The 12,276-nt window shown below is 37.7% G+C and overlaps 8 protein-coding genes across 8 annotated transcripts; 5 read left to right on the plus strand and 3 right to left on the minus strand. All coding sequences in view use genetic code 12, as the record gives it.

Moving 5' to 3' along the window:
- Positions 1-549: 549 nt before the first annotated feature.
- On the plus strand, positions 550-1,722 carry STD1 (Std1p; the record flags this gene model as incomplete). The annotated part of the gene is made up of 1 exon (XM_049325753.1): positions 550-1,722. The coding sequence occupies one exon, from the start codon at positions 550-552 to the stop codon at positions 1,720-1,722; it is 1,173 nt and encodes a 390-aa protein (XP_049178611.1).
- Positions 1,723-2,037: 315 nt separating this feature from the next.
- KGF56_004326 (uncharacterized protein) lies at positions 2,038-2,760 on the minus strand (the record flags this gene model as incomplete). The annotated part of the gene is made up of 1 exon (XM_049325754.1): positions 2,038-2,760. The coding sequence occupies one exon, from the start codon at positions 2,758-2,760 to the stop codon at positions 2,038-2,040; it is 723 nt and encodes a 240-aa protein (XP_049178612.1).
- A 461-nt stretch (positions 2,761-3,221) lies between these two features.
- SEC61 (translocon subunit) lies at positions 3,222-4,658 on the minus strand (the record flags this gene model as incomplete). Its single annotated transcript, XM_049325755.1, has 1 exon — positions 3,222-4,658. One exon carries the CDS (start codon positions 4,656-4,658, stop codon positions 3,222-3,224), a length of 1,437 nt encoding a protein of 478 aa, XP_049178613.1.
- A 1,543-nt stretch (positions 4,659-6,201) lies between these two features.
- KGF56_004328 (uncharacterized protein) lies at positions 6,202-6,813 on the plus strand (the record flags this gene model as incomplete). Its single annotated transcript, XM_049325756.1, has 1 exon — positions 6,202-6,813. The coding sequence occupies one exon, from the start codon at positions 6,202-6,204 to the stop codon at positions 6,811-6,813; it is 612 nt and encodes a 203-aa protein (XP_049178614.1).
- Positions 6,814-7,988: 1,175 nt separating this feature from the next.
- Positions 7,989-9,029, plus strand: FBP1 (fructose 1,6-bisphosphate 1-phosphatase; the record flags this gene model as incomplete). Its single annotated transcript, XM_049325757.1, has 1 exon — positions 7,989-9,029. One exon carries the CDS (start codon positions 7,989-7,991, stop codon positions 9,027-9,029), a length of 1,041 nt encoding a protein of 346 aa, XP_049178615.1.
- An 836-nt stretch (positions 9,030-9,865) lies between these two features.
- Positions 9,866-10,906, plus strand: KGF56_004330 (uncharacterized protein; the record flags this gene model as incomplete). Its single annotated transcript, XM_049325758.1, has 1 exon — positions 9,866-10,906. One exon carries the CDS (start codon positions 9,866-9,868, stop codon positions 10,904-10,906), a length of 1,041 nt encoding a protein of 346 aa, XP_049178616.1.
- Positions 10,907-11,174: 268 nt separating this feature from the next.
- Positions 11,175-11,894, minus strand: KGF56_004331 (uncharacterized protein; the record flags this gene model as incomplete). Its single annotated transcript, XM_049325759.1, has 1 exon — positions 11,175-11,894. The coding sequence occupies one exon, from the start codon at positions 11,892-11,894 to the stop codon at positions 11,175-11,177; it is 720 nt and encodes a 239-aa protein (XP_049178617.1).
- Positions 11,895-11,997: 103 nt separating this feature from the next.
- TIM8 (protein transporter) lies at positions 11,998-12,270 on the plus strand (the record flags this gene model as incomplete). Its single annotated transcript, XM_049325760.1, has 1 exon — positions 11,998-12,270. The coding sequence occupies one exon, from the start codon at positions 11,998-12,000 to the stop codon at positions 12,268-12,270; it is 273 nt and encodes a 90-aa protein (XP_049178618.1).
- Between the last annotated feature and the right edge of the window lie 6 nt (positions 12,271-12,276).

The following is a 12,276-nucleotide window of genomic DNA, read 5'->3' on the forward strand; positions in this document are numbered from 1 at the left end:
TCTTTTTTCCTTTTTTTTTTTTAATTTTTTTTAAATTTCATCAAACCATTGATCATCAAATCCGTGTAAAAGACAGGTTACTTTTTTTGTAGAAGACGATATTTGAAAACCAAAAGGATAGATTAAGCTTAGGATTAATTCTTGCCCCATTAAGCATATGAAACAATAGTTGCAAGACTAGTTTTGCAAGCCAATTTTCACCATTTGACCTAAACCTAGCCAAGACCCTCCCCTCTTCCCTTCCCCCCAGCTAACCAAGAACCCCTCTTCCCTTTCTCCAGCTAACCAAGGTCCCCCTTCCCTTTCCCCAGCTAACCAATATCCCCCTTCCCTTTCCCCAGCTAACCAAGATCCCTTCCCTTTCCCCCCAGCTAACCAAGATCCCTTCCCTTTCCCCCCAGCTAACCAAGATCCCTTCCCTTTCCCCCCAGCTAACCAAGATCCCTTCCCTTTCCCCCCAGCTAACCAAGATCCCTTCCCTTTCCCCCCAGCTAACCAAGATCCCTTCCCTTTCCCCCCAGCTAAAGCGGTTTTGAAAAGAGGTACAAAATGTATGGGTCACCATTTGCAAACAACTTGCACCAGAAAGCACCTTCACAGTTTAAGGAAAATGCCAGAAATGCCATTTATAGTCAATTACCATCTACAATAAACAACAATATCACTAATAGTATCAATGATGTATTACTATCAACACCAGCGTCACAGCTTCAACAGTATCAAAAACAAATAAAGCCGTCTTCATCGGCATCCGTTAGGTCGGCTCCTTCGCAATATATCAAAAACACATATAAACTGCCACTGCATAGGTCTACCTCTTCTTCATCTTCGATTTTTTCCTCGATAACAAATAGCGGGAAAAGATCGGTACGTTCTGCACCTTCGATTTATTCCTGTTCAACTGCAACTATACCTGAAGATCTGGAACCTGTCACTACAACAGTTGAACAACTAATTAATGATATTGCATTGCATGAACAACACTTTTACCAAGAATACCAAGCAAAACAAAACTCCAACACAAATCCTAACCTTAATCCATATATTACAAGTGCATCATCTGATCCAGAAGAGTCATACAAAATATCGCTAGGATCGAACCTCACTTATGTAAACAATGACGAAAACAGTTTTTTAATAGACTGGAATTTAAACGTTACAAGGTGTAAATTAATTTTGATCAGTCTACCGATGATCTCATCATCCCTAGATCAACCTTACAGCCAGCATTTTCAGCCACTATTAATTGGTGACTTGGCACAATCGTGCCATCCACTAATGATACAACCACATATCACAGATAAGGAACTCATCTTTACCTTAGTTCAATCTGACATATATCAAGAGCATGATCTAGATTTAGCATTTAAAAAGCTGGTTGCTGAAATATCAGTAAAACAAAGCAGGCTACTACAAATCAATTCTGTACGACTGAAGAACAATCCTCAAATGATAAATACCAACATCAACGAGAATCATGATTTTTTGAAATTTAAGTTTAAAGAAATTGCTGTTAGAAATTATTTGATCAATTTGGCCGCTGCTGCAACAACTGCTCATGAATACAAATTGAAAATGGATGAGATTAAGAAATCATTGAAGGTGAAAAATTTACAGTCAAATGGAGTAAAGAGGAGTACAAAATTGAGTAAAGAGGAGAAGAAACAATTATGGGAACAGGTTAGACTGGATGTGTTTAAAAGAGCAGGATTAGAAGAGTAGTGAAGAAGAAACTGGTAGAGGTTGCAAAAAATATTGTGAGATGAATTAGTGCATAGTTTCCAATAGTTGTGAATTAGAAAGAAGAGAGAAAGAGAGAGAGAGGGAGAGAGAGAGAGAGAGAGAGAGAGAGAGAGAGAGAGAGAGAGAGAGAGAGAGAGAGAGAGAGAAAGAAGAGGAGGAGCATGCTCTTCAAAAAAATCATATTTATAGTTCAGTTACATAACAACTTGTGTATTAATAGTTATAAGTCATTTTCATTCATGCTTTAACCCACACCGACAACTTTGCATACCCCTCATACCTGCTTCGGTTACATTAAAACTTCTTTCTCTGGCTCTTGACTTTCTTATAATGAGCTTTACGTCCACTGGTCTTTGCATCCTGAATCTCGTGATACTTTCTTTTGAAATATTTCTTTGTATTATCATCATTCAACAACTCATGAACTAAATTAGTGCCTCTCTCGCGTCGAGTCAATTTGTTATAATACCCAGTATTGCTTTCTATAATAGTCCCCATTTCAAAGTATTTAGGCACTTGCCATTTCTCACGCTTATAATGTCTCTTGGGATCTAGTGCTTGTCTTTGTTTGATTATTGATAAATCACGCTGGATCTCCGGCGTGAGTTCGGGTCTCTTCATATGAAACCACCTTTCGTCTGTTGCTTCTTTAGACCGATTTTTATCCTTTGCTGTTCGTGCCTCGATTGGATCGTATATCCTTATAGGTCTAGATGATGCCGCCGTCGTAGTCTCGACACGAGACTCCCATTTGGACTGTATTTCAGGTAAGTTACTAATCGATTTTCGAATCGATTTGTAATCTTCTAGATGAACATTCAGCAGTGAGTTATCATTTTCCTTATTCAACTCATTCCCTACTTCTTTCTTCAACTCAGCAAACAATGAATCCAACGAGATGTCATCTTCTTCTGTCACTTCTTCTTTCTTACTGTCAAAATGGTGTTTCTCTGATGTAAAGGACTCTGTTTCAGAGCTTTCCATTATCGTTGGCTCATGCTGCTTATGCTGAACCATCTTGCTTAGTAAGATACCTGATGACACAACAAAGTTTTTAACAAAATCTTTGACAAAGTCTTCAACAAAGTCTTTAACACCTTCAGTGTTAATTCACTTGACTATTATTATTATTATTTTTTTTTCCTCCTCCCATCGGCTCATCGCATCGGAGAGTCAACGCTTGGTAGCGTGTCAATTTTGTTTTATAGATTGAGAGAAGATTGAATTGCAGTTGAAAGCACCATGTAAAAACGATAAACCAAAGTCTTTACATGTTTGCTGTCTACCCTCATCATTATTAATAATGCTAGTAGATTTTCTTATTTCAACAATTCAACAATGCTAGTAAATTTTCTTATTTTTTCTAGTATATACTAATATATTCCATCTATAATACACATAGACTCATTTTCTTCTTGTTATTTTCTTTTCTTTTCTTTTCTTCTTTTCCTTTTTTGGTTCTCTTTTTTCTCTTGCATTTAGTCAGCATACCCACTTGTGATCAACGACTTGTTAAAACCACCTTCTTTAACGGCCAACTCATAATATCCATAAATGGTAGTAACAGCCAATAAAATAGCAGTGCCGCTTCCCAAAGTGCCCATTAAATCACAAACAACAGACAAGGCACCAATAGTAGCACCACCAAAAGCAGCAGCAGTAGGAATAATCTTCTTTAATTCTTTGTAAGCTGAGGTGTCTCTATGACCAGCAATGACTAACCCTTGTTCTTTGAACTGTTTGGCAACTTCTCTTGGTGAACTACCACTAATTTCAATCCAGGTTGTAGAAAAAACAGCACACGAACCCAATACAAAGATGATGTAAACTGTTGTTTTAATTGGATCCAATAAAGCTTCAGTCCAACTGAATGGGGGCTGAATGTAGTAAGCTATTCCTCCGTTGGCATATAATTGCGCAGACCCGGGTCTTGCATCCCAGGTACCCAATACCTTAACAAGCATATTATTTGGCCATCTAATAAATAACAATTGAGACATAATAAAGATGTTTGAAGCCAAGGCGCTTTCTAACATGATAGGAATGTTTGATGTGTAAAACAATCTAATTGGGTATAATCCATAGGGACCTCTTTGTCTTGTTGACTTCATGGGCAACTCAATTCTAAATCCTTGCAAATAAACCACAGTGAAAAATACCAAAATAGTTGCTAGTAATTGAAACATGTTTGGCAAGTTTGGTCTGTAGAAGGACTCAATCAAAGCTCTTCTCTTATCCTTCCTTGATCCTAACAAATGAAACATAGAAACAACTGCACCGTCAAATTCGGTACCTCTAGCTGATGTGGAAGTAGTTGGCGCAAAAGCTTTCCAAAACACTTGCTCACAAGTATTTGTAGCAGTGAACAAGGAAACACCGCTACCTAAACCGTACCCCTTTTGTAACAATTCATCCAACAAGATAACAATAATACTAGCGAAAACCAATTGCAAAATCAATAAAAGGCAAAGCCCAACACCAAGTGACTTGGGAGGCCCATACATTCCGGTCAAAACATAAACAGTAGCTTGCCCAATAGCTAACAATATTGCCAACAATTTCTGGGCAACTTGAAAAGTTTCACGGTCATCCTTATTCAGCATATCGACATGTATTAACTTGGTACCCTGTAACAATTGAAACAACATTCCTGAAGATACAATTGGCGAAATACCCAATTCCATTAGTGTACCTCTATTTGAGGCCAACATCATTCTCAACCATAATAACGGATCACTAGAGTCTGACGAAGCTATACCGTAAAGTGGAATTTCCGACATTACCAAGAAAATCATCAATGTGATGATTGTCCACATTACTCGCTGTTGGAACTGGACTTTGCGTTCGGGTGCTATCACCTGCGGCAAAAACGAACTGAAAGGCTTAACCAAGTCCAATACACGAAATCCACTCATTGCTGTTGATTATTATTATCTATACTAGTAAGTATCGTCGGTTAACGGGATGAAAAAAAAAAAACGAGATGAGTAAAACTGAGGCGGTGAATAGATAACAGCTGGGTGACTCCTACAAAGATATAAAAAATAGTCTCTTCTTGTTAAACTCGTAAAAAATGTGTACAGTACTAAAGAAGGTTCTCTTACCTATGAAATAAGTGTGCTTTTAAGAGCTTTAACAAGCTTCCTATATCAAGAAGAAAAGTGAAAAAAAATATATATATATATACATCGGTCGTTGAGATGAAAAAAAAAAAGAGCGTTGACTTTGGTAACACGTCAGAAGTGAAAAGAAGGAGAACAATGCAAAGACACTTGTTATGTTCGCTCGATTTCCTAATGGGGCAATAAGTATATATGAGCTGTTCCTGTTCATAAAAAAAAAAGAAGATAAACTCCACACCAAAAAGAAAGATGCTTACTGCTGCAGCAGGTACAACGGCTGCTGCAGCAACAGCGGCAACAACGGTGACAGGAGCGACTGCGAAATCGCCATCTCCCTCTACGACCTCCTCTAGTAATGAAAAGAAGGAGAACAATGCAAAGACACTTGTTATGTTCGCTTGATTTCCTAATGGGGCAATACGTATATATGAGCTGTTCGCGTGTATAAAAAGAAAAAAGAAGATTGGATTCACTTCCGCTTCCACATCCACAATTACCTCAACACTTACACTTATATCCACAACAACTGCAGCAACACCAACAACTGCAACTGCGGCAACACTAACAACTGCAACTGCGGCAACACTAACAACTGCAACTGCGGCAACACCAACAACTACAACTGCAGCAACAGTCGAACTTCCCAGTTGGTGGTGCTCATATCATGCCTTCTAGTGCTGTATCCTTGGACAAATCTAATAATAGTTATGGCAATAATGGTGGAATAAATGGAGATAGCACCCCTACTACAAATTATTATTATTAGATAATGAAACAGGATAATTCTGTAAAGAAAGATACAAGTGTATAGGTTTTGCAAAGTTGCAAATCTTTATTGCAATTGCTGCAAAAAAATAAAATAAAAAAAAAAGATAAATAAAATACTAAACTCCATTTTTTTCAACTGTCTTGATTCTCTGGTGTATTATTGTAGAAGGTTCTGGTATATTCTGATTGGAGATTCCGAGGAGGTAATGTATCCTAAAAACTGTTTACTATGCACTTATTCCAAGAATGGTATAATTTAAGGTGAAGAGGAGGAACCAAGAGGAGGAACCAAGAGGAGGAACCTAGAGGAGGAACCTAGTCAGTGCTGCTCCGCTATCGAGCAGAGCGAGCTAGTTGTGCTGCTCCGCTATCGAGCAGAGCGAGCTAGTTGTGCTGCTCCGCTAGTTCGCTTCGCTCCCTAGTGCTGCAGTCATATGAGCTGTTCCTGTGTATAAAGAAGATTGGATTTTTGTCTCGCGCAATGTGTACAAGGCGAAAAATTTGTATTGGTAATAATACAAGAGAGAAAGATTAGTTTGAGATTATATAGAATAAAGGTTATTGAGAGATGAGTTCTGACTGGGCAGCCAAATTGGCTAATGTAGTTCCGCCATCTACAGATAAACTCTCTAAATTAGAAAAGAGTCACACCAAAAAGAAAAATGCATCGCTTACACCACCACCATCGACAACAACAGCAACAGCAGCAATAGGTACAACAATGATGACAAGAGCGACGGCGAAATCGCCATCTCCCTCTACAAGCTCCTCTACTCCTACCAAATCCTCATTACTCACTGGCATGCGTTCAACCACACCCACAAATGTCGAGTCATGCGAATTCAATTCAAAGGAATTGCTAGAATATTTCGATTCCGAATACAAAAGGTATCTCAATGAAGCCAAGAAGGATAAAGATGGTGAAGTTTACAAGATCTACAAGTCCTTGGAATCTTCAAACCAATGGACAACAAAATTATCACTGAATTTAAATAAAAACTTTGGGCCCAAGAATGTGTTTAGAAATAGTAAAAATAATGGTGAGAAAAAGGATTCCTACCATTCATCAGAGAATGGATTTAATGGGCCAAATGTCAATACGGTTGATATTCTATTTGAGCTCAACCGATCTATATACCAACAAAGAACTCAATCACAGCTGCACTCGCAAAATAGTTGATAACAACTGACTCATCACTCGTTAGTCACTAATCACTATTCACAATTCACTACTCGCTTTGCTCGATAGTGGAGCAGTACTGACTAGCTCGTTATAACTGACTAGCTCGTTATAACACTGACTAGCTCGTTATAACTGACTAGCTCGTGATAACACTGACTAGCTTGTTATAACACTGACTAGCTCGTGATAACACTGACTAGCTTGTTATAACACTGACTAGCTTGTTATAACACTGACTAGCTCGTTATAACTGACTAGCTCGTGATAACACTGACTAGCTTGTTATAACACTGACTAGCTTGTTATAACACTGACTAGCTCGTTATAACTGACTAGCTTGTTATAACACTGACTAGCTCGTTATAACTGACTAGCTCGTTATAACACTGACTAGCTCGTTATAACTGACTAGCTCGTTATAACACTGACTAGCTCGTTATAACTGACTAGCTCGTTATAACACTGACTAGCTCGTTATAACTGACTAGCTCGTTATAACACTGACTAGCTCGTTATAACACTATCTCGCTTTGCTCGATAGTGTTCTATAGTGCTCGACAGTGCTCGATAGTGCTCGTTAAGGTGGACTTATTTAACTCGTACGCTTTCGGAAATTAAACCCCATAAACTAATAGCAAGCTTTCTAATGTAACAAAAGTTTCTGACCCCGGAGTTTTCATTCTCTTTCTTTTTTTTTTCATTTTCTTTTTTTGCGCTTCCTCTCGACCCTTTCACCCCGCCCAGATTATTTCCACCATGGAATAATCGCAACTAACTGGTACAGCTGAGGATAATGATAATGGTGCCAAAAATCCTGCAGATTGAAAGTTGGCCCGTAAGACTCCGGGTAAGTGAAATTTTATAATTCGTTTCCTTTGATTCGCTTCCCCATCCCGAAAATAACCTTTCCGCAAGTGTCCGACCTCTGCCTCGTCGTACCTCTGTTTTTCTTGCCCCCCCCTTCTCTCGCCCCGCCGCCTCCCGCCCCCCCTGACACCACCCATTACGCCTCTCTTGTCATGTGTAATAATTTACAAATCTAAAAAACTTCAAATATGGGGTAAATGTTTTTCAAAGTAGCCGGTTTTTCTCTTTCTATACCTTTAACATAGTTTTTCTTTTTTGACTTGTATAACAAGTAGCGTAGCATAGCTTTTAGGTGATAATTAACAATGGTAGATCAGCAACCTCATGATACAGTGTCCAAGCAAATGGACGTTGAAACTGATATTATCACGTTAACAAGGTTCATTTTACAAGAACAACAGAAATTAGCACCAAATGCTACTGGAGAGTTGAGTTTATTATTGAACTCGATGCAGTTTGCTTTTAAGTTTATAGCACATAATATCAGAAGAGCCGAATTGGTCAATTTGATTGGTGTTTCGGGTACTGCTAATAGCACCGGTGACGTTCAAAAGAAATTGGATGTTATTGGCGATGAGATTTTCATTAATGCAATGAAATCTTCAAATAACGTCAAAGTGTTAGTTAGTGAAGAGCAAGAGGATTTGATCATATTCGATGGTAGTGGGAAATATGCCGTTTGCACCGATCCTATTGATGGTAGTTCAAACATTGATGCTGGTGTTTCCGTTGGTACTATTTTTGGTATTTACAAATTAAGAGAAGGCTCAGAAGGCTCAATTAACGATGTGTTGAGAAGAGGCACTGAAATGGTTGCCGCTGGCTATACAATGTATGGTGCATCGGCTCATTTAATGTTGACTACAGGTAATGGTGTTAATGGTTTCACTTTGGATACACAGTTGGGCGAATTTATATTAACACAACCATCCTTAAAAATTCCTTATGAAAAAGCCATATATTCAGTCAATGAAGGTAATTCTTACTACTGGCCAGACTACGTTAAAAAGTATATTGAAGATTTGAAAAAACCACAGGAGAAGTTAAAGGGAAAGCCATACAGCGCAAGATACGTTGGTTCTATGGTGGCTGATATTCATAGAACTCTATTGTACGGAGGTGTTTTCAGTTATCCCGCTGACACAAAGTCCAAGAATGGTAAATTGAGAATATTATACGAATGTTTTCCAATGGCTATGTTATTGGAACAAGCCGGCGGTAAAGCTATAAATGACAAAGGTGAAAGAATCTTGGAAATCTTGCCAAAGGGAATACATGACAAGTCGGGTATCTGGTTAGGCTCAACAGGTGAAATTGAAAAGTATATCACGTACATTCCAAAGTAGAAAAATGGAAAAGAAAAAGTATAAAAAGGAGTAAGATAAGTTGCTCAACAATGAAAAAGTTTTGTATTTAAAAATCGTTTTCTTAAACCGTTGTCCCTCTGCTCTCCTCCCTCTGCTCTCCTCCCTCTGTTCTCCTCCCTCTGCTTCATTTCTTTTTAGACTTACAGTGATGAGTTAAAAAAAAAAGTGTTTCTTTGCACAAGAGAAAATAAAAATGGCAATGAGTCAAAAATGGTGTTTGCTTGTAAAGAGATAAAAGCTGTTTATTTGAAGCCCATAGAACATTAGTGCTCTGCTATAGTATCGTGTTAGTTTTGCTATAACCATTCAAGGGGAGGCTACTAAGTTTATTAAAAAAAACAAAAAGAGTAGTAGTAGTAGTAGTAGTAGCCAAAAGCAGAGGAACTCATCCATAGGCTTCCCCCACAAGACACATCATCACATCCATTCTAATCATGATCTATGTTCAGAATGCGTCTCGAGGGATAAAATCCTACTTATCCAAACACGCATCTCTCTCAAACTTACGGATACTGGCATTCATAATATCATTGCTATCGTGTCTTGTACTGGGCTCGATTTTACTATTCACACTATTTGTACCAACATTCCATAAATGCATCGGTCTTTCATATCTACAAATTAATTTTATTGCCTCCATTTCGGCAGGCGGGATGTATTTAGTTTTGCCTGCACTTGGTTATCTATCAGATTGTTATGGTCCTTCGGCATTATCATTTTTATCAGTATGGTTTTTTGTACCTAGTTATAGTTTCATCAGTTGGCTCGCGGCGGAAAATAGCTCTCAAGTCATTTACTATAGTATTGCATTCGGTATGATTGGATTAGCTACTTCTTCCTTGTATTTCTCGAACTTGTTGACTTGTGCAAAGATATTTCCCCAGCATAAAGGTTTAGCTATATCATTGCCTATTACTTGTTATGGATTGAGTGCTTTATTGGGATCTCAGTTGTTGAAATTAGATTATTTTCATATGGGTAGAGAAATTTATAAAGATTCTCCTGCTGTTGATGTTCTCAGCATTAGCAGTAGCAGTGACAGTTTATTGAACTTGGTCAAAGTGTTTAAATTTTTTGCTATTCTTTACTTGATTGTTGGTATACTCAGTTTCATATCGAGCTCAATTGTCATAGTTGAGCAAGATGCAATATTTGCCAATATTGAGGATATGATGGAGACTGCTTACAACAATGAGAACTCCTCACTCCTATCTAATGAGTTAACGATCCAAAGATCAATTGATCCGCCAAATCATAAACAAAGATATATAAAATTTCTCAAAGACGTATCAGCATGGATTCTTTTGGTATCTTTGATTTTAAACACTGGACCATTGGAAAGTTACCAAAACAATTTGAGCTCGATAATATCGCTCATGAATCCCAACAATAAATCAATAGCAACAGTATCATCAGATCTTCCAAACAAGGTTAGCCTTTTAGCTACATCATCAACGATTTCCCGTTTAGTCCTTGGTGTGTCCATCGATTTTCTCCAACTGAGAAAAATAGGTATAGTATGGCTTTTGGTGCTCATTATACTTATGGGAGCACTTGGTCAATGGTTTAATAACGTTGCATTAAACGGAATAGCATATGGTGGATTATTCACAGTATATCCAACGATAATTGCATCTGTGTGGGGCATAGATATAATGGGCTCAACGTGGGGTTCATTCATGGTTGCACCAGCTATAGGATCGATTGCTTATTCTTTATTCTATGGGAGAATCGCTGATCTGGATAAAAATGGGATGATTTTTTATTTCCAAATCACATCTTTTTCACTATTTATTAGTAGTATTTTGGTGTTGGTTGCGTGTAGAGTTTGGTATAGACGGGGACAGTTTGTGTGACAAAACTCTCGTGAAGAGAGTACATGGACAATAGAATTTTAAATAGACACTTGATTTTGCAAATCCTATTGTGCTCTTGTAATGGAGTTATTGAAATATCTAAATGCGTCACTTTAAAAAGCACAAAATCGTCCTTATTGAAAAGTAGCGATGTTGCCCTTTGTATTCTGCTATTGGAAGATAAACCAGAGCTAGCCCTTCATCACAAGTTAAACACTTTGTTTTTGTAAACATCAGCATATCAACGGTAAATTAACAACAATTTATCCTATCCTTTTTTCAATCTGATGAAACTATCCCGAAACTCGAAAAGATTACTATCCTCTAATATCTCAACAACCCCTTTGAAACCACTCGGCACCTCAATCCATTCTTCATGGGTTAAAATGTTGAAAAATTTACTCAATTGCAAAAGATCAGATTTCATCTTGTCTCGATCACTAACTTGTCCCCTGGCTAAATCAGACAATGCAAGGTATTTGATCAAGACTTTTCTCAAAAATCCTTTAAGCTGTACCTGGATATTATTTGATTCTTGAAGTTTTTCATTCAACAAAGACTCAAATTCTCTACTCAATATTTTACTCAATACTTCCTTTGCCTCTAACTTTTCGTCTCGAATCGTTTGCAACTCATTTACCATGGCTGCAAAATCAAACTCGTCTTTTTTCTCTAGTGTCTTATCATTCTTGGCCTTGGCTAGTTGGCCTTTTTTCTCTTGAATCATTTTTTCTAGTACAACCGTAGTGGTTGATGTTGATATAGAGTCATTTTTGTCTGGTTTGTATGGTATACATTTATACGTTCTATACAATGCAATTATTTGTTTTTCAATTGGACTTGATTCGTGCAACGTTTCATCAAAGGATCCAATTGCAGCATCTGCTTGTTTAAGATGTTCTTCCACCCGTTTTATATCCTTCCGTAATCGGCTTAGGTATACCTCATCCCTGCCTTGAGTAATCTCCTTATCAGCTTGTACCTCCATCTTGTCTCGAAGTTGGTTTACCAGGTGAATTAAAAAAATAAAAAAAATTATAGAGGGAAAAAAAAAAAATCTCTTGTTATTACTATAGAATTAACAAGAGATAATGATGTCGTCGTCACTCAATAGTGCAGCGTTATCCAGTATAGATGATAAAACAAGAAATGAGTTGATGTCCTTTGTTCAGGCTGAACAAGCCAAGTCAAAAGTGCAAACCGCTATACATGGCTATACCGACTTGTGTTTTAAGAAATGTAATAAAGACAAGCCCATCACTTCGGCGAAGTTGGATTTGCAGGAGGAGCAATGTTTGATGAACTGTTTGAATAGATTTCTAGATACTCATATTAAAGTAGTGGAGGCATTACAGAACAAGTAAGAACAC

This window comes from Candida oxycetoniae (genome assembly GCF_023343755.2).
Source record: "Candida oxycetoniae strain CBS 10844 chromosome Unknown scaffold15, whole genome shotgun sequence".
Taxonomy (NCBI): domain Eukaryota; kingdom Fungi; phylum Ascomycota; class Pichiomycetes; order Serinales; family Debaryomycetaceae; genus Lodderomyces; species Lodderomyces oxycetoniae.